The 25,215-nt window shown below is 25.1% G+C and overlaps 3 protein-coding genes across 5 annotated transcripts; 1 reads left to right on the top strand and 2 right to left on the bottom strand.

Annotated features, from left to right (window-relative positions):
- Positions 1-1,438: 1,438 nt before the first annotated feature.
- On the bottom strand, positions 1,439-6,576 carry LOC113561348 (GTP-binding protein 128up). Its single transcript, XM_026967698.1, has 9 exons — positions 6,439-6,576; positions 6,198-6,373; positions 5,975-6,140; positions 5,787-5,917; positions 4,652-4,891; positions 4,421-4,589; positions 4,201-4,330; positions 1,669-1,791; positions 1,439-1,608 (listed from the first exon to the last, which is right to left on the bottom strand). The coding sequence occupies exons 2-9, from the start codon at positions 6,237-6,239 to the stop codon at positions 1,506-1,508; spliced, it is 1,104 nt and encodes a 367-aa protein (XP_026823499.1). The 5' UTR covers positions 6,240-6,373; positions 6,439-6,576; the 3' UTR covers positions 1,439-1,505.
- Positions 6,577-6,788: 212 nt separating this feature from the next.
- On the top strand, positions 6,789-7,889 carry LOC113561349 (enhancer of rudimentary homolog). Its single transcript, XM_026967699.1, has 4 exons — positions 6,789-7,075; positions 7,163-7,250; positions 7,305-7,425; positions 7,491-7,889. Exons 1-4 carry the CDS (start codon positions 7,073-7,075, stop codon positions 7,588-7,590), a joined length of 312 nt encoding a protein of 103 aa, XP_026823500.1. The 5' UTR covers positions 6,789-7,072; the 3' UTR covers positions 7,591-7,889.
- A 1,551-nt stretch (positions 7,890-9,440) lies between these two features.
- LOC113554409 (multidrug resistance protein 1-like) lies at positions 9,441-24,807 on the bottom strand. 3 transcript variants are annotated; one of them, XM_026958241.1, is made up of 29 exons: positions 24,648-24,807; positions 24,391-24,502; positions 21,766-21,811; positions 17,361-17,495; positions 16,099-16,346; positions 15,894-16,026; positions 15,584-15,717; positions 15,336-15,507; positions 15,157-15,281; positions 14,921-15,092; positions 14,625-14,849; positions 14,427-14,552; positions 14,165-14,368; positions 13,836-14,087; positions 13,536-13,760; positions 13,372-13,430; positions 13,087-13,279; positions 12,924-13,024; positions 12,749-12,842; positions 11,983-12,126; positions 11,821-11,922; positions 11,599-11,760; positions 11,337-11,540; positions 10,907-11,148; positions 10,674-10,830; positions 10,408-10,602; positions 10,053-10,259; positions 9,841-9,987; positions 9,441-9,724 (listed from the first exon to the last, which is right to left on the bottom strand). In XM_026958241.1, exons 2-29 carry the CDS (start codon positions 24,468-24,470, stop codon positions 9,533-9,535), a joined length of 4,476 nt encoding a protein of 1,491 aa, XP_026814042.1. In that variant the 5' UTR covers positions 24,471-24,502; positions 24,648-24,807; the 3' UTR covers positions 9,441-9,532. The 3 variants fall into 3 exon arrangements, with proteins under 3 accessions (XP_026814042.1, XP_026814051.1, XP_026814060.1); XM_026958250.1 differs by lacking the exons at positions 12,749-12,842; positions 12,924-13,024 and having other exon boundaries at positions 24,391-24,807; XM_026958259.1 differs by lacking the exons at positions 17,361-17,495; positions 21,766-21,811; positions 24,391-24,502; positions 24,648-24,807 and adding an exon at positions 16,421-16,481.
- Between the last annotated feature and the right edge of the window lie 408 nt (positions 24,808-25,215).

Genomic DNA, 25,215 nt, shown 5'->3' with positions numbered 1-25,215 from the left:
ATATCTCCCCACCTTTTTTTATTTAGCTATTTTTAAATGGTTATACTTAGTTATTTTTTCTATATATCACTCCATCACTAGGTAAGTAATGCAAGTTTGAGCCGTTTGGCATCGACAATTTTAATTATATCACCTCCCTTAAAGAAATTCTAAATACGCCACTGTTGTAAGTATTTGAATTATGTATTTTAAGCATTAAAATTATTTACCAATTTTTATAAAATTTTAATAACTTGAAGTTTTTTCTGTTTCTCTTGAAATTGTACATAACAAGAATCTACTGAACATATTGTATTTTTTTGCTTCAAAATTGCTACAGTATTGTAAAATGTATAAGTATTAAATAGAATATTTTCCTGATATCCTGAAATTGTAAGATTACATTATTAATAAATTATATTAGTTAACCATAACTAGCAAGTAAAAGAAAAAAACGAAAAATTGCCTTCATAAAATGGGTATTTAAGACTTGGTTATAAATATGGTTTTGAGTGTTATTTATTTTAAACTTAATTCAAAAATACATATTACCTTACCACAATGTATTAATATGTAACTTTCTAATAAACATGCCATTCCTGGAACCCACACATATATAATTCATCCATTTATTTAAAGTAATATATGATTTTATAATTTAATTTACATACAATTTACGATATTAAATATATTTAAATTATTATTTTACAATGGTTGCAATAATTAATATTAGGTGGCAAACATTTAAACAAACAAATGTCGTTACCCCATCTAGATTTTCTCTCTGGATTATCCATATTTAAATATAAGATAAAGATGTAATACTGTTAACAAGATTTATATTTTATGGCAAGAATTTAAAATATGACTTTTTATTAACATAACTAACATAAAGAATTGACAAAAAAAGTTATTTAAAATAATAAATTAAGATCATGGCTTATAATGGAAGAAACTCAAAATCAATAATTTAACAACCATTTTTAGAAAACATTCCAGATTTAAGTATTAAACAAAGCAGTAAGTAAAATAAAATATTAAATCCAATTTTGGTTAAAATATTTAAAACTTACTTATAAGTAATAGTATACAATAAATAATAAAATTTAAAAGTATTTATTATAAAAGTTAAATTAAATTATGAAAAATTCTTTATTTTATTTATTAAATTCAATTAAGAATATTCATGGTCATTTTTTCAATGTTTTAAGCAATTTTAAAAACACATTTGATTAGTGCACTATCGATTAATAAAATATTTATTTATATTTTTTAATTTTTTAATTAGTAGTGCAGATACAAGTAAAAATTGTGGTATGAAATGTCACTTATTAGACAGTTCAACACAATATTCTGATTTAATGATGAAGAATATTTTTGTATAATGGCATCTGACGGAGAACAACGAACTCCGAGAGTTGAAAACCTAGTAAGTATTTAGAAACAGTAAAGGTATAGATAATTACAAAAAATAACGTATTTTATTATTGTTATTAAATTTAAAATATGTACTAGACATATTATATTTATATTTTTTTCACAATCTGCACAACGTCTTCATCCTCAAGTTCATGATCTTTTCCAACTTTTTGAGGCACATGTTTAACAGATGATCCCCAGACCAGAGCACTAAACATATAAATATATAATAAATTATTACAAAAATAATTTTCATTAATGTTGTCTTACTATTTAAATTCTTTGGCGATGGTACGATGAAGTTTATTACAAAAATCTTCAATACTTTTCCTTTCATTATGTAAAACAATTGGAGATCCGTAATCCGGTAACTGTCCTTTAGGTTTGGTGTAACTACATAATTATATACATAACAAAATATGATTAGTTATAGAAATATAATAAACCAATAACATAGGTTAATGAATATATATTTTATATAAAATATTATCATATATTAAATATTCATTTTGCTTATTCATTATTATAAAAATCTATCTGACAAAGAATATATTTTTTCACAACTTATGTTGTACTATTTTAAAAGGGGATAGAGATTAAAAAAGGGAACACAAATAAAAATTAGATCAATTCATACAACTCAATTTTGTTTTCAAAAATTATTTGCAGCTCAATTATTATATATACTCAATTTTAATTTTCAAGTTGGAATTTATAGCAATATATACAACAGGTGATTAAAAAATTTATGTTACAGTCATCTTATACAAATATTCATAATAGAGAAAAGTGTTATACTATATAAAATACTTTTATTTAAACATTTCTAAAATCATTAGTAATTTTTATATTGTTTTTTATGGTGGGGGGTCAACTAAATACATTTCAATGGAACCTATATATTTTTTCGCAATCATAATGTGAGAAGTTTTTTCCAATATATTTCATTACATAAAAATTGGTTAGTTGAGTGGAATGGATTGATATCTAACCTAACCTGGGAATATTCCGTAAAATGTTGGTCTACTACTTCGTTTACCTCTTTAAATACTTAAATAGTACAATTATATAAATATATATTTGTACTTGTCTCAAAAAACCATTTTTTTTAAATTCATTATAAATAGTAAAAATAATATAAAGCATTGGTAAAGCGTGTGATCTAATGGGCCCGCTGTGATCTACTGTTAATAGGTAACATATAATATGCCTTTTGTGAATAAATATACGGTGATAAGGTCCTTGGGTGTTTGGTATATGCTGGTGATGTATTAGAATGCAGATTTTTTATTGTTGAACGAAGAAATAAAAATACATTAATTCTAATCATACAAAGAGAATTTTTGCCTAACCGTGTCTGATGAATGGAAATCATACTCCAGTCTAAATGATATTAGCTTTAATCATTTAACTGTCAATCATTCTAAAAATTTCATGAATCCTGTAAATAATACAGGAAATATACAAATAATAAAATGTTTATTGTCAATATTAAAATTCAAAATATTAAGAAAAATGCATGGGACTATAGAAAATCTATTACCATGCCATTTAATTGAATGTCGGCATCGCTCAATAACGAATCGGACTAATTTATTTATATATACATTTTTTGGAAGATATAAAAAAAATTTTTTTTTGTTTTAATATTGTAACAATTATTATATTTTAAACATAATTTATATATTTTGACTAATACTAATTGTATCATTTGTTTTGTAGACACAAAAAACTTTTATATATTAAATATAGTTATTTTTTAATTGAATTACATATTATTATATATTATTTTTATTTAACTAGTTATCTACTGTTTTCTCGGTAGATCACACATTAAACCTCTAAATGACCGGTAGATCACACGCTTTACCAATGCCTAGTATAATAATTTTAGTTTTTTTTTTTAAAGTTATTTTTGAATTACTTAAAAAAACATAGTTTCAATTTCAACACCAAAACCTTGAAACTGTATTGTATCATATTTTTAAGTATTATGTACTTAAATTGAAAATAAGTCATTCATAATGCAATTTTAAAAATATAAAAAAAACATAATTATGTGGACAATTGTATTAGTTGAGTATTTGTAGTTTAAATTTTCTGTCTTTTTTGTTGAAAATCGTTTAAAAAATGCCTATAAAATTATTTATTAAATTTAAACCTTCTCTTTTGCAGAAAGAAGTACTCCTTTTAAACTATAATTTTTATTAAATAATAACAAACAATTTTAATTCATGCAGAAGTTTGAAGAAAATTAATGAAACTTTAAGTCAAAATTTATTACTTTTACCAAGAAAGTATTCTTTGATTTCTTATTAATTGGATAGCTTGAATAATATTTAAAAAAGAAAATATTACAATTGTTTTAATAATTACTAACTAAACTAAACTCACCGAATTTCTACAAATGTAACAGCCTACCTGTATATTCCATTCACTTAAGAACAGTACTCGGTGGTGACATATTTTCATAGGCTACAGTCAGACATTCACTTGATCCTAGTCGACCACATTTTGGCAATCTATACTTGCAAATAGGAAAGAAGTTACACCACGTGTGCAGAAGGTAGTTGCCGAGTACCATTCTTAAAATGAATGAAGGATAGCATTATTATTTATTTTAATTAAATATATATCTTTTCTCAATCAATGTTTATGTTTTTATTTAACTTTAACTTCTAAAATTATTTTATGCAAACAAATGTTTTAACATGCTTAAAATGACCAGCTAGAATTCATGCTTGGGAATAAAACATTTTGGTTTAGTTACACTTACGGTATAAATGTATGTATATTACTTACATTCTAACTAATTTCAAGTATTCCCACATTTTTTCTAAAAGGTCATCAAAATTCCATTTATGGTGAGCACTAATAGGTACTGTATGAGGTATTTTATAAATAATATCCAATTCTTCTATGCTTATTTGATCTATAACCAAACAATAAAAATAGTTATGTCTAATATTGTTTCAGTGATTGAACTGTTACCAAATTAAAATTAAAGAAATATAAAACAAACCAATTTTGTTAAGTATATAAATACAAGGTAAATAAATGCGGTTTCCTTCGACAACATCAATAAGATCATCAGATGTAGCATCATATCTAAGAGTAATGTCAGCATTGTGAATTCTATACTCTGATAATATGGTTCTTACAGTATCTAAATCCAATTCACTCTGAGGTACCTGTCATAAAAAGTACAATATTTGAAATCTTAGAATAAATTGCTTTTAAAAACACCTATTACCATAGTTTGTAAATTTATTCCACCCTTATCCTTTCGCCGATAAACTATATTTGGTGGCGATTTATTTAGTCTTAATCCAAATCCTTCCAATTCATGTTCAATTAATTTTTTATGTTTTAATGGTTTAAGAACATCCAAAACAATAAAAATCAATGAACAAGTACGAGCCACTGCAATAACTTGTCTTCCACGACCTTTACCATCCTTTGCACCTTCAATGATACCAGGTAAATCTAAAAGCTATCAATAAATATACAATAAAAATCAATATTTAACAGAATAAAAGGATTATGATATAATATTATATGGCATTATTAAATAAAATTAACAAAGTTTAAACAACTATCAATAAATTGACAAGTTAAGTAAACATTTAAAACTGTTGAATGTTAATTTAAATTTACAAACATTTTTCAATTCAAAGAATAATTTTCAACATATTTGTTTATTATTTATAACTAAAGTTCAGATTATTATGTAAGTTCAAAATCATATTAATGCAGATTTCTTAATTCTCATTAAAAATAAATATGTTTTATAAAATCTCAAATAAAGCAAAACTTTTTTATTTTACATATTTTGATGTAAACCTATAAAAAGTAGATATACTAACAATTTTTAATAATATAATGGGTTTGCGTTAAGTACAAGAACATTTTTATCTTAACAGATGCTGATCAATGAATGCTTAAAGCTGAAAAATATTTAATATTTTATCAGTCAAATAATATTCTAACAATTTTGAAAAAATAAAAGACATTATTTTAAATCTTAATTCTGATACTGTAATTACTTAGTATACATTTTTTAATTTTTTTGGTGTAAGTTAGAAAAATTAGAATCATTAAGTCAATAATTGAAAAGTTTTGTGAAAGTGAAAAATACAGTTAACAAACTAGAATTTAAACTTAAATGGCCATATTCTTTTGTTAAATATTTCATATTTTATAATATACTTAGGGAAAATAAATATAAATATTTACATATTTAAACATTTTTATTAAATAACAATTTATTTTCTATTTAAAACATTCTTAATGAAAAATTAAAAAATGGTGATAGTATTATACAAGTCAATTTCTGCTAACATTATATTTATTCTACAGTAAAAATAAAAGCTTAAATTAATAATTACTTGGATTTTTGCTCCTTTGTATTTAATACATCCAGGAACAGTGGTCAAAGTTGTAAACTCATATGCAGCAACTTCTGAATAAACACCAGCTAAATTACTCAACAATGTTGATTTACCAACAGAAGGAAAACCTAAAATAACAAATGTAATAAAATCTCATCATCTGTGAAATTTTTATTTAATCTCACCTACAAAACCAATCCTAGCATCTCCAGTTTTAGCTACATCAAAACCTTCTCCGGTACCTCCACCGCCACCTTTGGGCGTGATAAGTTCTCGTCGAAGTTTAGCAATACGAGCTTTTAGCAAACCTAAATGTCCAGCTGTCGCTTTGTTCTTTTGAGTTCTGGCCATCTAAATTGAACATTTGTTAATTTTGTTATATAGATTTAAAAAATTAGTTATACTTACCTCAGCCTCGATGGCCGATATCCTTTCTAATATTGTCGACATGATTAAGAACTATTTCAACTTGGAGGATATTAAATATTTTTTAAATCAAAACTAATGTGTCAATATATTATCCTGAAAAGGAGCCCTGACTCCCAAATCCCGAGTATCACATCCGAGTGATCAAATTAACTAATCTAAATATCGTACAATAACCTCAAAATATAATACATGGAAAAATCAATGTTTAGGTTAAACGTACTTGATTTTTCTAAGGACGCGGTTAAGGTGATTATTTCTTATCAACATCTATATCACAGAACAAAGTAAACAAATGTCTATAAATTCTGCTGATCGAACGACAGTCATCTTCTTTTGAATTTGAATCAGGCAATCAGCTAGAATAATTTAAATAATTAAATAAAAACTTTTTTAAATACTCCAATAAAAATATAAAATATAATTGATGTTTTAATTACATTCAGCATTTATATTACTTTCCTAATTTATTTTGAAAAAAAAAAATGATAAAATGTATATCTTGTGGTTATAGCGGTTAGTTATGGTTTATTATGTTTAATAACAATAGAATTGAAAATGTTATAAACCCGACAAATATTGATCTTATATCAAAAATATCCCAATACTGAAAACACACGATTACGAATCCAAATTCGTCCCTGTTGCATTAGGTATTTCAATTTTTAATCTTTCTATCATAGTTCATATACCATAGTGTTTTAGTGAATTATTGTAATCCACAAGACAATTAAAGTTATTACTTTATTAGTTATAATTATCAAGTGACTAATTACGCTGACTTGTCTATTTGTGTATCTTATTGTGGCCGTTAGTGTTATTGAGTATACCTTTTAACTTAATCTGAAAAATACAAAATGGTACTAAACATTTATTTTGTATTTAAATATTTTGCTTTTATTAAATTAAAAATATTAATATCATTTTCATATTGTATTTTATTGCAGTCGCACACCATACTGTTAATCCAACCTGGTAGCAAACCAGAAACAAGAACATATTCCGATTATGAATCTGTTAATGATTGCATGGAAGGTAAAGAAATCTTCTTGCTTTGGTGAATAAACAGTTAATGTTTTACTACTTTAGGTGTTTGTAAGATCTATGAAGAACATCTGAAGAAATTAAATCCAAAGTCTGTGTCTATTACATATGACATAACTCAGCTGTTTGAATTTGTTGACCATTTAGCAGATCTTTCATGTCTAGTGTACGTCATTAATATTATTTTACATTCCAAGTTCAAATACTTAAATTATTATAAATTATGTTTAGGTATCAAAAAAGTACCATGACATATGCCCCATATAACAAAGACTGGATAAAAGAAAAGATATATGTCCTTCTCAGATGTCAAGCCAATCAACGTCAATAAACAGTATGAATTAAATGGAATGTTTTATTAAAATATGAGGCTGTTTTTTCCTTGTTGACCATTTAGAAGTATAATTGTATAAATACACCAACTATAATGTAATAATGTGGGTTGACCATAAACAGTATACAAGTTATTCATAGTAATTTGACAAATATTCATGATCCTCAGAACTTCCTTTACTTAATAAAAATAATATTTAAATATGTAATTTAATTTTTATTATTTGTGACTATTTGTGTTTACTAACTTTGTTTAATGTTTTACTTCAATCTCATTATATTGACAGTTTTGGAATATACTAAGAAATTGTTGTATGTACTATGTACCTAAATTGCTACAAATTTTTTTTTATTAAACAAGAAAATATTATAAAATAATTGTATTATTGGATTTATTTGAAAATTATTGTTTTCTTATTTTAAAACATTGTATTAAATATTTTATAAACAATGGTTAGTACTTAAAATTTTATGGTAATTACATTAACAAAATCACAATACTGGATAAACAATAGCATACCTTATGGCTATTTTGGGTTCTATTTTTTATGATGTATTGTGTATAAGTATGGTTATTGGTTAGGTTAATAGTTACAATAAGATACAACTTGCTTTAATTAGTAGTGCCATTGTCGGTTACAAATGGTATTGCATAAAAATAAAATCTTAGTTAGAAGGTTGCAGTTAACAGTAAATTTTTTACACTAAAATACATAATAAAAATCATGTTTCTTTAATCTAATATCAATTAACTTTAATACCTATATCCTATGGTCTACCATATTCTGCCACGGTACCATCCACCAAAATTGGGTATTGCATCTACAACACAATTTGCTATATCTATCATATGTATCGTGTAATCTCATGATTATTTATAAAATAATATGTTTACTAGCTTGAGTTAATTTGTATTAGCAAAGTTGATTCATAAGACATAGATGTTGCATAAACATGATAAGGAAATAGGTCAGAAATTTCTGAATACTATTCTATTATTTTTATTTCTAACTTGCGTGTACGTGCGATTTGTTTGTTTTTGTGTATGTTTTATTGGTTATAAACAATAAATTAAACATTATTATTTTTATTGTTGTTATAAGTACATTTTAATAAGCCCATTACAGAGTCCTATGTGCAAACATACAACCCAACAAAAAAGAAACTAAATTTACCCAACATGAAACACTGTTACTAAAATTTGATTTTTATTATATAAAATGAAAATAAAAATAAAGAAATAGGTAAATATGCAAAATAAGTTAAATTTGTAATTTTTATTTTATAATTTTTATTATTTCTCACTGCCCCTTTCAAAAAAAAAAAAAATTGAGTATGTTTCTAATAAGTGAACTATATATACATATTGATAATATAAGGCTATATTTGTATTAAAATTAAAAGAATCTTTATCAGAAGATGAAGTTTTGTTTTTGTAAGGTAAAATTATTATTAATATTTTAGTATATAAATAGATTTATTGATTGTTTCTTAAAAATTTTTATTTAATTAAACAATTATCAAGATAATAAAAACTATATATTTAGTTTTATTTTATTCATAATAATTATTCTGTTATAGATTTTATTGAATAGTCTTGGTTTGAGCAAAACTGTTTTTAAAAATAATTTTGTGATCGCACAACTATTATTACTGACGCGGGAATATTTTGAAACTGATATACTTACTTGTTGAAAATATTTTATTTAAAATCGTTTAAATAAAATATTTTTTTAAATGATGCCTGCACTGTTTATAAAACCATATTATAATTAATATTTAAAAAATAATTTTTAAAACACAATATTTAATATTAATTATTAACTTTAAAAAAATTAACAGCACCAGTTAAAAATGAATAATATACATATTTATTAGATCATATTAATTAATTAATTAATATGCGTATAATGTTTTTAGAGCTGAGGTTGATTAGATGATTATTCTTGGCATGTAATTAACTTGTAATAATATTTCTTTTTAGCTTTTAGTTCTTCGTGATTACCTTGCTCTACAATTTTACCATTATGAATCACAGCAATAGAATCAGCTGATTGGATAGTAGAAAGACGATGAGCAATAATAATGCAGGTGCGATCTTTACGAGCTACCTCTAATACCCCTTGCACCATCTTGAAACATTAAATTGTGATAGAAATTAGAAATTAATTTGATTAGTGCTTACTCACTGAGATAAATAATTCTTATCTATTTCAGTGTGCTTACTCCATATGATATATCAACTTACTGCTTCACTATCAATATCCAATGCTGTTGTAACTTCATCTAATAAAAGTATTTTAGGATTTCTTATTAATGCACGTGCAATTGCTACTTGTTTTTTTTGTCCATTGGACAGTTGACTTCCATTATCCCCAACTAACGTATTATAACCCTAAAAACAGGGATTTAATTTAAGATATAAAAATGTGTTGCTTCTAAATATTGACTATAATTTACTTCAGCTAAAGTTGTTATAAAATTATGAATATTTGCTTGTTTTGCCACATCAATTATTTCATTCATGGAGACCTCTCTGTTGACTACACCATATGCTATGTTATCTTTTACTGAACTGTTAAACAATATTGGCTCTTGAGAAACAATTCCAATATTTTGCCTTAAATGACATAAATTTATCGCTCGTATATCATGATTATCAACTTCCTAAATAAAACTCATATTTCAATAAATGGTACTTATACCCACGATTAAAGATATCTTTAATCGTGCTATAACTATATTAATATTGATAATAATTTAATATTAATTAAATAAAGCATGTAAATTATTATATGCAAATCAAACAACATACAATTACTCCTTTTGATGGATCATAAAACCGTTCAAGTAAAGATACTATAGTACTTTTGCCACATCCAGATTCACCAACTATTGCCAATGTCTTACCAGGTTCAACTACAAAGTTAATACCTTGCAATACACGTGCATTTGGTTTGGAAGGATACTGGAATTTGACATCTTTAAACTGGACTTTGCCTTTAATTGTCTGTATATTAAATTAAATATATTAAATGCAATATTAGTATATTAAAATTTTAATATATTATATGGTTTTACTGGTTTGGATCCTGAAGTTGATAGAGGGTCAATTTCAGATTGTCTCCAAATTAGTTGAAAAATGAGCGATGCTGCATTCTTAGCTCTAGAATAACCTTGTAGATAAGCTGACGTTTGACCAACAGAAGCAGCACAAAACGCCAATGCAAAGAACACCCTAAAAAAATAAGTTTTAATAGAGAATGCAATAATATAATATGCATTTGACACATCTGTTTTAATATTAGTATTACCTATAAATATCTGTAGCTGACATATCTCCAATTTCTACAAGATATGCTCCATACCTAAATGAAACTGAATACATTCCATATATAACTGCCTGAGACACAGCATACATGATAGCAAATGAAAATGCTTGTTTTTTAACAGTTTTAAATGGATCTTTTAAACTATTTTCATACTGTGAAACAAACATTTGCTCCTGTGCTAAACCTTGAACTGTTTTTATATTTGAAATAGTTTCAGATGAAATCTAAAATTGGTTTATGAACTTTGCATGTAAGTCAGTTTTATATAAGTTAAAGTTAGAAAAATATTAATTATACTATACTACAGGTATTACATTTATATAATTTACATATTATATTAGTACACTCAATCTTAGTATGTAAAATATTGACTTTTATTTGACATATAAGTTGTAATTGCTGATTTTCTTACTCGATTAGCTTTATCCATAACTTCAAAATCTTGTTTTTGACTTTTTTGAACTATTATTAATTGTTTATAAGCAGCACCAGCAATTATTGGTACACCAATGACTAATATTATAGCAAATTTCCAGCCAAATGTGAAAGCGATTATGATTGCAGCTGACAGTGTCACAAATGCTGATATTATTTGAGCCACTCTTAAAATACCAGCCTAAAATAACAAAAATCTTAGATTTTTTTTTAATATTTATGTTTGTAACTATACTTGCAGATTTTACAAGTGGAGCTTCTCTAGATAATCTGCTGATAATAATACTGGGTGATGAACTTTTAAAATCAAACCAAAATACAGGTTGACGTAACACATTTTCAAACGCATAAATTCTTATACGCATAATGAGCTTTTCACAAGCATGGGTAAATCCAAAAGTCTTAAAAAATAATTTATTAAAAATGATATTATAATATTGTAATTTTAACTATTTTTTTACCTGCATCCACCACGCTAAACCAGATAATAAAGCCAAAATAATAAACATTTTAGACCAAAAAGCTGCTTCTTGTAATAGTGCATCACCTTTAAGTGTGAATGTCTAAAAAAAAATAATAATAAATAATAATATATTTGGTCTATTGATTAATTTTATACTAACAGCAAACACTTGACCATAAAAAACAGAAAATACTGGTATTATGGCACCAGTTAAAATACAGCCTACAAAACCCATCACTAACCATGGCCATTCTGGACAATTGAATTTAAGTATATCCTTAATACAAACATTTTCAATTTCAGGCTGAAACATTAATTTATAAAATATATGTATACATATTTAATAAATTCTAATAATTTTTAAATATTAAGCTTAATACACATAGGCAAAGCTGGGCATTAATGTATTGAAAGTTAGTTATAAATAATGTACCTATATAAATACAATTTTATACACATTTCCATAAAAAATGTCAAACTTTCCAAACAACTTATTACAGTAAAAACTCTTTATAGTTTATAACAAAACTCATTACAATGAAAAATTCTAAATAATGATTATAATGTAAATATTACATTATAATAGTTGGTTTGATTTATAACCTATTATATAATTCTTATACCCTCTCATCTATTACGAGAACTCTCTATAACGTAAGAAATCTCTTGGTCCCTTCAAATTTGTTATAGAATTTTTACTGTTATTTTAAATCTTTCAACAATAACATAAATATATAACCCAAATCAACATTTAAAGAGATGATAGTGTTGTGATCTCTTAAAAAGTTACTTTCTTTATATATAACTTGTAAGTTACAGGTTAAAAATAAGATAACTTTAACTTAAAAGAGCTTAAAAATTAATAAACTTGCCCAACCTTGTACATTATTAACATAAAGTAAATACATAATTTAATTAGAAATTACCAAAGTATTTTGTTTGTTTATGTATTGACCTGTTTTAGAAGAAATCATGGAAAATTCTGTATTTAGATTAAACTCTACATCTGAGGTTTCCCATCTAATAAAATATTTAAAATACAAGACTTAGTAAGAAAAAAAAAAATGATTATTAAGTAATGACTATACAATGAACTCTTACTGAGAATAATCATCAGGTTGACTCATTAATCTAATTGAGGTACTACCTCTGTAACTATTTGAATGATTGTCATTTGATTCTAACTCACTATCTGTACTTCCCTACATATTTAAAATTGGCAGAATTTAATATTTTATTTTAAATTTTGATAAAATTTACATACTTGTTCTAGATAGATAATTCGTTTTACTTTACGTGAAGATACTTTTCTAGTAACATTTACTTTACGGCCATCACTATCTTCAGTGATAAAACTATCTGTGAATATTTTTTCAGGTTCAATAAATTTTTCTAAAACTGATACCTTTTTTGTTGTTATTATTTCAGTATTATCATTATCAATTATAGCTTGGTTCCTAAAATTAATTAATTAAAAATTTTAAAAAAAATTATAAAATTAATTGTAAACAATAATATAACTACTAATGTATTGTTATTTATTACATACTCAATATTTTTATTGGAAACAACATCATCAACTTTGTATTGAGATTTAAGTTCTGGATTCTAATTTGAAAATTAATAAAATAACAAAAACAATTAAGTTACTAAGAAGTAAAAAGTTAAATATTTAGGTATACCTACTTGCCTATTATACTTTGTTAAACTTACTTTTAAACTAATTTGCGTATTATTTGGTGGACTGGTTGATAGAGTAGCATATTCTATATTTATATTTTTACTATCTAATGTGGACTCATCCATTATATCTTCATCAGATTCTAAAGATTCATCTCTATTATTTTCCTGTTTCACTTGCGTGTTAAATAAATTTGAATATAAGCCATTCTTTGACATCAAAAATTCATGTGTTCCAGATTCTACTACACATCCATCCTACATAGTAAAGTTTATAATGATATTTATATCAAAAATTATAAAAATATGTAGGTATGTGAATTAGGGTTATACCTGTAAAACAAAAATAATATCAACATTTTTTAATGTGGTTAGTCTATGAGCAAGGATAATAGTGCTTCTATTTTGTTGAGCTTTATCCAAAGCTTTTTGTATAATGTCTTCACTTTCTGCATCTAGTCCTGAAGTAGCTTCATCCAATAATAATATTTTTGGATCTTTGACCAAAGCTCTTGCAATGACAATTCTCTGTTTTTGATCACCGGAAAGTTGAAAACCTTTGTCCCCAATTAATGTATCATAACCCTACATAAGTTATATTTATAATATGTCCAGATTGCTTAGAAAGTAAAATTATTAGATTAATATAAACACTATTTAACCTTAGGTAACTTTATGATGAAACTATGGGCATTTGATGTCATTGCAGCAGCTATAATATCTTGTTGAGTACAATCTGATTGACCATATCTGATGTTTTCAGCGATGGAAACACCAAATAATACTGGTGTTTGGGATACAATTCCAATGTTTTGACGAAGCCAATGTAAGTTTAAATATTTTAAATCAAAATTGTCCAACAATACCTATTATTTATCATTTTTACTTTATTACTAAACCTTAAAGGAATAGAATTTAACTTACTTGACCTTCTGTAGGATCATAGAAACGCAGTAATAAATTTCCAATTATACTTTTACCATCTCTACTAGAACCTACCAATGCTACAGTTTGCCCAGGTTCAATTGTAAATGATAAGTTATTCAAAACCTTTATTTTAACAATTAATAAAAATATATTTTTTATTACTGTAGAAATAACATCTGTGACAATATAGCTTACTGATATAGAACATTTTGATGGATATGTAAAGTTCACATTTTTAAATTCAATTTTTCCTTGAATTTTATTAAGTTTTTTTCCTTGTGATGAATAAGGATCAATTTTGGGTTCATTATCAATTATATTAAATATATTTGATGCTGCTCCAATGGCTATGCTTACTGAATTTATAAATGGTAAAGCATTTCCTACAGAAAAAGCTCCAGCCATTACACTAAAGAATACCTGGTGTATATTAATTATAATATTAAAATTTAAGTTATGCAACAAAAGTTATGCATTTTTGAATTAGGTACCGTGAAAATGCTCCCTGGCGATGAAATTTCATTTACAATTAAATTAGATCCATACCAGAATGCTATTCCATAAACTGAATACATAATCACAAATACAGAACCCAACAGTATTGAGAATACATAGTATTTTTTCATGACTAATTTTCGACCTTCTTCTATTGCTATATTATATCTATAACATTGATTTGTAATTATATTTTTATAACAATATTTCTTTAACACTATATTAAATCTACCTTTTAGATTCTTTAAGTTCTCCTCCAAACGCTGCTACTGTCCGAATATTTAATAAGACCTCTTCAGCTATACTTCCAGCTAAGCCATATTTTATTTGCTCTCTAGCGCCTGTACTTGCTGAAATCTATAACAAAATAAAATTAATTTCTGTAATACTATTTTGAATCAAACACTATACTATAGCTAGAGCTCCAGAAACTGCAACTAAAAATGGTGTGACACAGAGTATGATCAAAGTTAATCTCCAATTCACACAAAGTCCAATTAGTATACCAGTGAAAAGAGTGCTTATGTATTGTGTAACCATACTGAATTTACTGCTAATACCTTCGCGAATTCTTTCCAAATCGCTAAAATACAAAAATATATTCTTATAAAACTAAATAACTGATTAAATTAGGTATTGATTTAGATATAATTTCGTACACTGATAATTTTGTTGCTAAGTTTCCATCATCACTTAAGTCATACCAACTAATTTCTTGTCTAAGCATTTGGCTATAAAATGCCTTACGCAAACGATAAACTTGTCTTTCACAAGCAATCTCCCAACAAAAAGTCTAAAAAAGAATTATTATAATAGATAGTTCATAATTTAATAATGAGTAATGGGTACCTACTGCTTAATATTAATTAAAAATGTATAGGTAATTATTTTCAGTACTTATTTAGTATTTATAAACAATAGGTACCTAATTAATTATGCTATACCTATAATTGTTGAAAATTGTCTTACTTGTATGAATGCAGCAAATAATACTGTACATCCAATATATATGTAATATAATGAATACTTAGTCATATAGCTATAAAATTCTTCAGCACTTAATCCATCATAACTGAATTGACTTGGGATGTCTGTTGTTTGTCTAAAATTAAAAAGTATGTTGAAATAATAATAATAAAATTGATAAATAAGTTATTATATCCTATTCACTCACCCTAAATTCATTTCTGTAATAGTTTTAACAGTACTCAGTCTTTCCATTTCAGACATAAAGAATGCACCAAGTGTAGAACTTTCAACATTTAAGGGCGAATTACTATCAATATCATTTGAGTGAAGAATATTTGTATAATTAGAATAATTAGATGTAGAATTAAATGGATTAGTATGTATGAGATCCAAGACATTTCCAACCACTGTCAAAGGTATATGGACCTGTGAGTTATTTTCAACAGAAGTAACCTGTAGGTAAATATATCATATAGATAATATGAGTAAAACATATAGTTTACCTATACCAAGTAAAATTTACCTACATGGTATAGAAGATGAACATAGCCAATTTCCTCCAAATGTGAGATACCGTATTTCTCCACTGTTTACTACCCTCAAAAAAAAAAAAAAAACAAATCTTGACCATTTTCCTCCATTATTAAAATAATGCTGTAGTCCCATAATATTATTACGCCTACATAAACATCAAATATTAAATAAATTAAAAATAAAAATCACTGAGATAAAATTTAAAAAATTATTATTTTTTTATAACAATTTAGAACTATAAAAACAAATAATTGTTTTTAAATAAATTATCTATATACAATATACATATTATTAGTATAAGTATCTTATATATATATGATAACAAAACAACTAATTTATGTTATAATTTCATATACATATAAAACAAATAAAAAAATATTTTTTATAATAAAATATCTATTGCATAAACTTAATAAGTGAAGAAGAATAAAAAAAAATTACTTATTTTTTTGGGGGGTGAACAGTGAGAAAACGGTATCTTATTTAAACACAGAATCTCTTTGATAACCATATTTTAGTATTCATAAATACTATTTTTAATTAAATGTAAATCTGTCCTTAAAAATATAAAATAATAGCAAATAAAAGTGATTATGAAAAGCTAACAAAAATCTTAATTAAAAAAAAAAAATTATCAAATAAGTACCAGATACCTACTTAAATTATTAATTATTTGAATAATTAATTCTAATTATTTTTTGATTAATAAGTTAATTAAAACTATAGGTTTTTATTTATAAGTTGTGTAGTTTAATAATTTCATTTATATTTTATAATTTTAACTATGTATCTAAGCTATTAAAATAAATAACAATGTTTCTTTATTTATATAATATCTATATATATAATAAAACAAAAAATTACACTCGTTATATTAGATAATTTACTAATTTTAATAATTTTATCAACAAATGATTTTTATACTTTACATACCGATGCTTGTTGGATAAATACATTGGTCATTTGACCAAATACCAATGCCAGGACAGGAAAGCTCGATCCGTGAATGACTGAGCATATAACACCAATAGACATAAGTACAACATCAGCTTTGCTAGCATATCGAAACTAAAATATTAAATTTGAATTACCTATTTAAGTTATAAATAAATACTTAATAATTAATAAAAAATATAATATTTAAATTTAAAAGTTCAAAATTAAACTGGATATAATAATTAGAATTGGGCAAGAAACTAAAAAAAAGTATCATGGTACATTATACATAATATATGTATCTAGATTCCAGATACAAGATGTGCATGCATCGATGTATCAAAGATACATGATACCTACTTTTATATTCCTAATTGAATTTTATTAACTATTCAACGTGTTTATGTATTAAACTGTCTATACATAAATATATATAAAGTCATAATCATAAATTCATAAAAATTATATTCATAAATATAAATAATAAAATAAGTCAATAGTTAAATACACATTTTACATTTATAACTAATACATTACTATTAGGAGCGTGCTCAGAAAATTTATGGGGGGGGTTCAAATAAAATTGAAGAAACTTGATTTTTACCTAACTTGACCATTTGTTTTTTTTTTTAGTTAACGACAAATTCAATGTATAGATTTAAATATTATATAGCTAATATAGAAACTATATATATATTAATATATAGGGTTCGAAAGTTGATGCATGTAAGCATGTTGCATTTTTTTTAGAACTTTTTAGACGATTCTCTCCTGGCCACAAATTTGTTTCATTAGCATGTGAACCTAAACTACTAATTTTTATTTTGTATTTTTTGGTGTTTATTTACTTTTCAAGTCATTTTTTGACATTTTTAGGTCATTTTCCTACATTTTTAGTCATTTTTACTGTTTCACATTATTTTACTTCATATAGTTTCTTGTCGACCATTATTCCGATAACTTACTTAAAACTTTAAAATTACCACGGACTAAGATTAGTACTTATCCGATTTTATTACAGTCGTTATACTGTTGTAGTGAATATTATTGTAAGTACTAAAGTACCTAAATTTTATTATTTTTTCGTAAAATTTTTTAAACGTCGGTTATACCTAGTGCTCATCTACGTCTACAATATTTGTAATTTTTTTATTTAATTTTTAAGGATTTTTTTTTTCATTTTTATTTGATTTGATTTGATTTTCAATTTCATGTGAAAAGTCTTACATAGTTACATGTCCTACACCAGACTTACCCAACTTTTTTCAGCTTGCTGGGCACAATCCAAAATAGCCGTATATACTTCACGGTTTTATTTAATTAATTTTGATAAAATATACAATATTATTGTTGTTCACTTAACAAATTTATGACTCTAGTCTCTAATCGTGTGTGTTTAAAGCAGCGTTGGCACGAAGAAAGCCCAGCCCGAAAAAACCTAGGCTGCTTTTCTGGCTAAACCCACTGGATATTTTAAAAAACCAATAAAAAACCAGAACTGATTTCTTAGCTTAAACCTGCTGATTATTTAAAAAAAAAAAACCATAAAAACCAGGGTTGATTTTCTGAATAAAATGGAAGTTTACTCTTATATTTTTTTTTGTTGATTCTCACAAAAATTTACTTTATAAATATCATTATTCATTTATTTTTCCAATTAAAGTATTAAACTGATTTGGAAAAAAAAAAATTATGAATGGAAAAAATTACACAGTACCAACGGTCAATATAAATGTTAACAATCTTTTATTTTTATAAGGTGGGTATTAGCATTAATTATATATATATTTACTTTTCCTATAAATACTTAATGAATAATCCAAACAAATATTAACAATTAACTATGTTCAATAAAAAAAATTTAGATTTTTATGGATGGGGTTTTCTATAAAGCCCAGGTTTTTTCCAACCCTGGTTTAAACTTTAAAGTACCTACTGAATATTTCCATGCTAGTCGCATTAGTCGCTAACTAACGCACTAGTTTGTTAGAAACTGCAGGTTTTCATTTCTTATATGCAAAAAGTAATATATTACATTTTAATTATTAAAATGTCTTAAAATAAAAAGCGCAAAATTAATACTGAATGCCGTGTGTTTTTAATGATAATTAAAAAAATGTAAGATATTTGTAATTTTTAAAAGCTTATTAAAATAATTTTTATTTTTATTTATACCTATAAAAAATTTTTATTTTTATAAAATGGTCATGAGCCGGTTGGTATATACTTTTGCGGGGCGGATGCGGTCCGTGGGCCGCGGGTTGGGAACGCCTGCCCTACACTGTTACACTCATAATATACAGGCAGCAACAATCTTTTATAATAAATACATTTTATTTTAAAATGTGAATATCAATATTAGCCTATATATTTGTTATTTGTTTATAACTTTTTGGTACTCTAAACATGACTATTAAAATTATTTTTATGAAAAGGCTTACATCTGGGGTTGACCAAAGTGAGTAGGTTTGAATTATAAGACATATATGTATATATATATATATATATATATATAGATATACTATTATATTATTATACATTTTCAAAACTTTAAGACCCATGCAGCAAATAACCTTTTATCGTCATTCGTCATTTTTAAATTTTAAATGTCTATCAGTAACTCAACAATAATTGTTTTAATTATTATTAAAATATTTAGAAAATTATAATAAATTTAGGTAATGCAAACATAAATGTTTGGTAAAAAATGTCGAGTATCTATGCCTCTATGGTTATTCGCTTATCGTTTATGATTTATGATTTTTATATATGATTGATGATTTTAAAATTAAATTAAATATTCGATTTATTTTATTTGTATTTTGAGTTTTGACTATATACTATATAGTCTATAATTATAGCCCCCCCGACGACATTTTTAAAATTAAATTATTATATAACACCTATTGAAGTAGACATGGGAGAGTTTACAATCACTCCAGATACTAAAGTCTATAATTGTTTGAGGAGAAATAATTATGTTATGGGTCAGTGATGAGTGATAACCAATTTTATTTTGCCGAAGGTGTAAAAACGTTAATATAAACAATCTGTAATAATTTCAAGTATTCGAGTTTATTCGTTTTAAAAATTAGACTAAATTAACATTTATTTTTTGAAAAATATAATAAATCGATATCCAACATCCAAAATTTAGTTATAAGTATAATAGTATTTGTTAGGTATATTATATATTCATGGGCCTATTAGGTTTAGGGTATAACTTATAGATCTATATGAGTATATTGGTGTTACACCAATGGTGTATAGTTAATCAATAAAAATAATTTGATGCTTGTATTTATAATTTCGAGGTTAGGAAGGTCAAGTCGCATTCATATAAAAACATGATGGTTGTTGTTACAAAAAACTCGTGTGTGTGTTACCAGTACGCGCGCGGGAAGTTAAACTTCTTTTGAACGGTACTCACTGAGTGAGTGAAAAAGAAAGTAAGGCATGGATAGAATGGGGTAATGAGGATAAGAAACAAAGAAAAGAAATTATAATACGTAATATTATTATTATTATGTGATATTATGTATATGACGTACTGATACGCTTCGCACCGCCGCCCCGACGACCGTATGAAATCATCTCGGACGATCATTCCGTTTTTATCTAAATATTTATCTCATTAATATTATTGTTGAGTATTCTTTGTTTAATAACCCAACCAAAAATACTGTCGCTTAATGACACAACCCATGTTTACAAAATACAGCTACGACAATCCGCGGCTGCGCACAACGACATGTCCGTGTTTGCGTTCATACGGCCGCCCGTTCGCTTTTTTTTTCCTCACTACCCTGCGTAAAGAAGTTTAACTTCAATATTGTTGTGGTAACCGGTGATGTTTGTCGTTAGTGTGGTTGGTAATATTATAAATTATAATAAAAACAAATTCCACTGAAACCAGTTCTTTAAATTCTTTAATAATACTCGTGCATGATACTATAATACATGGTCGGAGGCTGGTGAGTAGGTACACAACTACACTACGCAACAACTGTCTATTATACAGTATTACTGCCTTTGACTTGAGAGGTTGAGAGTTGAGACCTGAGTCGGGAGATTTGAAATTCTGTCAGTCTACATCTTATATGTACTTCTATACTGTCTTACATACTACATTACTACGAAATCTAAAAACGTAACCTAAACTAACTCAATATATTGTTATTAATATTGTTATAAATAAAAAACTAATCAATGAAAAATTATAACAATTTTAGTTAGTTAAAAATAGATTATAAATTTAAATAGAGACGTTTGAGGTTTGAATTCTTAAAAACGTTTTGAAATAATTATAGAGCAGTTTGAATTTCGAAAAATATATTTTTTGTTAATTAATGATAATTAAAAATAATTTTTTAAGGTTTTATTAAAATTGATTATTACTTACCAGACCACTAATGGTAGATTTATTCTTTTCATGTTTTTCTATAGTTCTAAAACAATACGTTTAAAAATACATAAATAATACACAAGTATTTCAATAAATTATCAGTTGAGATTAGTTATTCTAGATTCGTGATATAATTATATAAATAAGTACATATATGATCTAAAAATGTATCTACATATTTGAAAATGTCATTTCATAAAATAAAATTCATATTATAAATGTAAAAATTTAGATCACCATTAATATAATATTTTTAAACTAATAAACTATCTATATAGAAATAATTGACATGTCACGTGTATAATTCGTTTAAAATTAAAATGTCCACAAAACAGAATTATGGCTATATTTTTAATTTTTAATTTCAGTATGAATCATTTATAAGTTCAGTATCTTTCTATTAAATTGTCAAACCTTAGCTACAAAATAAAATAAAACTCAACATTTTATAAATTTACAACTGCGAAATAATTTGCAAATTTTCATGATTTTCTCAACTTCTGTTAAAATTAAAAAAAAAACAAACACGCGTTTATAAGTATAGCAATATAGCATTTATTGATCTGCTTATTATTATCTAAAGAGTAAAGATATTGAATTATTATTATTCCTCAGTAGTTTATTAATTTTAAGAAAAATTTACTCATAACGATAAAAAAAAGCTATAGGACAAATGCCAGCAAAGTGCAAACGCAATTTAACCGCGCGTGGAGCTGTGTGATTTATTCAGTACAAAAGTACAGTTTTTAAAATGTAAAATATATGAATATAATTTATCAGAATATTAAAATGCATACAACGATTAACAACATAATACTATAATGATATTAGGTACTATAATTCTTAACCATCTTACGAGAAAGAAGGTGACGAATGCCTAACCTTTGCCGGCTACAGTAAAAATCTTATCCAGCCTTTGCCTTTTTGTTTTTATCTTAAAAGTTTAAATACATATATTTATGTTTTCTAATTTTATTATTATAATTAAAAACTTATTCAATAAATAATAATGTATTATGTATAAATTAATTATCTAAAATTATACTTATTCTACTGATAGCAAACGTAGGTACCATTATAGGTACCAAAATATAAAATAGTTGAATACTCAAATGTCATTTACTATGATAGATAAACAAAAGTCTTAGATAATATTTTTAACCTTACACTTTATAGGTTATCAGTTAACAGCTTTACTCTAAATATTAAACTATAATGCATATTGAAATTATTACTGATACGCTACGGTTAAGCAGTTGTATTATTTATCTGAAATAGTGAAATAAATATGATTTTTAAAACGAAATTTCTATATTATAAAAGCTATAATACGTTATGGCTTATAGGATATAAATAGTATGATAAATAAACTTATATTTAATATTGGTATAAAACTAGTAGTAGAGAATAGAGTAGAATCAATATGTTTTGGGATTTTTGATTTCATTAAAATCTTAATTACTTTTGTAACTTATTTGTCAATAATTGTCATTATAACTGAGAAAACTTCCGAATAAAATTGTTTAATATATTTAAATGTAATTTCACTTATTGGTTGTACAAAAATATTTTTTTGTAAAATAAAAATAGTTTTTTCATAATTCTATCAGTTGATTAGGTATGATATACGATATATTCGATGTACCTATACTTACATATTGATAGATTTATATTAACTACTTATATAAATATTTAAAAAAAAAAATAAAACATATAATTGGAAACTATTTAAACTTAATTTATAAGTTAATTATATCAAATATCAATATCTAAATAATTTGAATCGATTTTGACCTCACGTCAAGTAGCATTTATAGTCATAACTCATAACACTCATAATACAAATTGAAGTACAATACCAAAAAAAAACATTTACACGCATCCCGTTACATGGTATTAAATTAATAAACAACAAAAAACAAAAACAAAACAATACCTAAGAGAAATGTATAGGTATAGAAATTAATAAATAGGGTATTTATTGGCGATCATATATATATATAGTCATATTACGGTATAGACTATAGAAGTACAGTATTGAGTAGGCACGTTACATTCGTATGTGTGTTCTCCGTTTTTCAAACATATTATGAAATATTAAATTAATGTTCAGCATTTCCAATTTTGTTTAGTATAACCTTTAACAATAAACTATATAGATTTATTATCAGTTCTAAAGATAAGAATATTATCTGTGTTTTAAATTTTAAACCTTGGAACTACTGAAAAAAATTGTCCATAACTTATGAAGTATGTTTATAAAACAGAAATATTAGAAGGTAAGGCGTTATTTTAATAGAATATTACAAATTATTATTATAATAAAAACGATTATTAATAAAATCAATAGTAGGTACTACTTAATAGGTTTTCTCAAAAATCTACCTTACTCTACCTAAATATTTCTTTAGTGCTAGACAAAAATCTATGAGATCGAACTACATATCTAACTAGGTAATCTATACTCTATAAACAATAGGCATAGGTTGTTCATAATTATTATAATTTAGATACCTAGATAAATATATTTTTAACATGATGTCATGATCTATAGTCGTATAAATACCTACTCAAAGTTCATAATAATAATAATGATGAACAATGTTATTATTATTAACCTACCCGTATTTTGTATTCCCGTCTAATTTATTGGCTGAAACTTTTAATAATCCAACAGTTTCTTCATTTTTTTGACCGAACATGGCAGCTTAACTGAACGAAATTAAGATTTAAACTGAATAAAAAATAAACACCCTTTTTTACACATTTAACACTTAAAAATATTACTTTTAATAAAAATTAAATTATTAAGTATGTTAAATTATTAAGTATGTGGGCCAGTTGCCTAATTAATGCTAAGTTTAATAAAAGTAATTTACCGGTTTAATATAACTAATAAGTTGTTAATGAAAAGTAAACGATAATAATTGTGAGTGAAGATGCGAACGACAAACCGTGTGTCCGAATCGTTTTCAGATGATAAACTGAGTTATTGAGAGTTAGTATTCGAATTTCGATTAGTCCAAACTCCGAGGCGTGAGCACATGTGTTATGTGTAGGTTTAACTACGATGTTGTATACGTACGTTCAGCTTATAGCGTGAATACGTGATTGGTTACTTTTACTTATATAGTTCCACTACCTATGACCTACTGTACGCTACTCGTTCTCAAACTGGAAACTAAAGTATACTATAAGTATAGTATGCAGTCAGTATTCTAATTAGTAGATCTATTATATTATTAATTCACTCAAAATTACTATAAATATATACATATACATATATATATACTACACATTACTATAATCCCTGCATATCATGATGAAATTGGATGTTTTTATGAAAAAAACAACTATATATTGTATAATTTATTTTGTTATAATAATTTGTTAATATTATTCGTGAGGATTTTTCACAATTACGTAAATTATTTTATTAATTTTTTT

This window comes from Rhopalosiphum maidis, chromosome 1 (genome assembly GCF_003676215.2).
Source record: "Rhopalosiphum maidis isolate BTI-1 chromosome 1, ASM367621v3, whole genome shotgun sequence".
Lineage (NCBI taxonomy): Eukaryota > Metazoa > Arthropoda > Insecta > Hemiptera > Aphididae > Rhopalosiphum > Rhopalosiphum maidis.
This window is presented reverse-complemented; position numbering and strand designations above follow the sequence as displayed.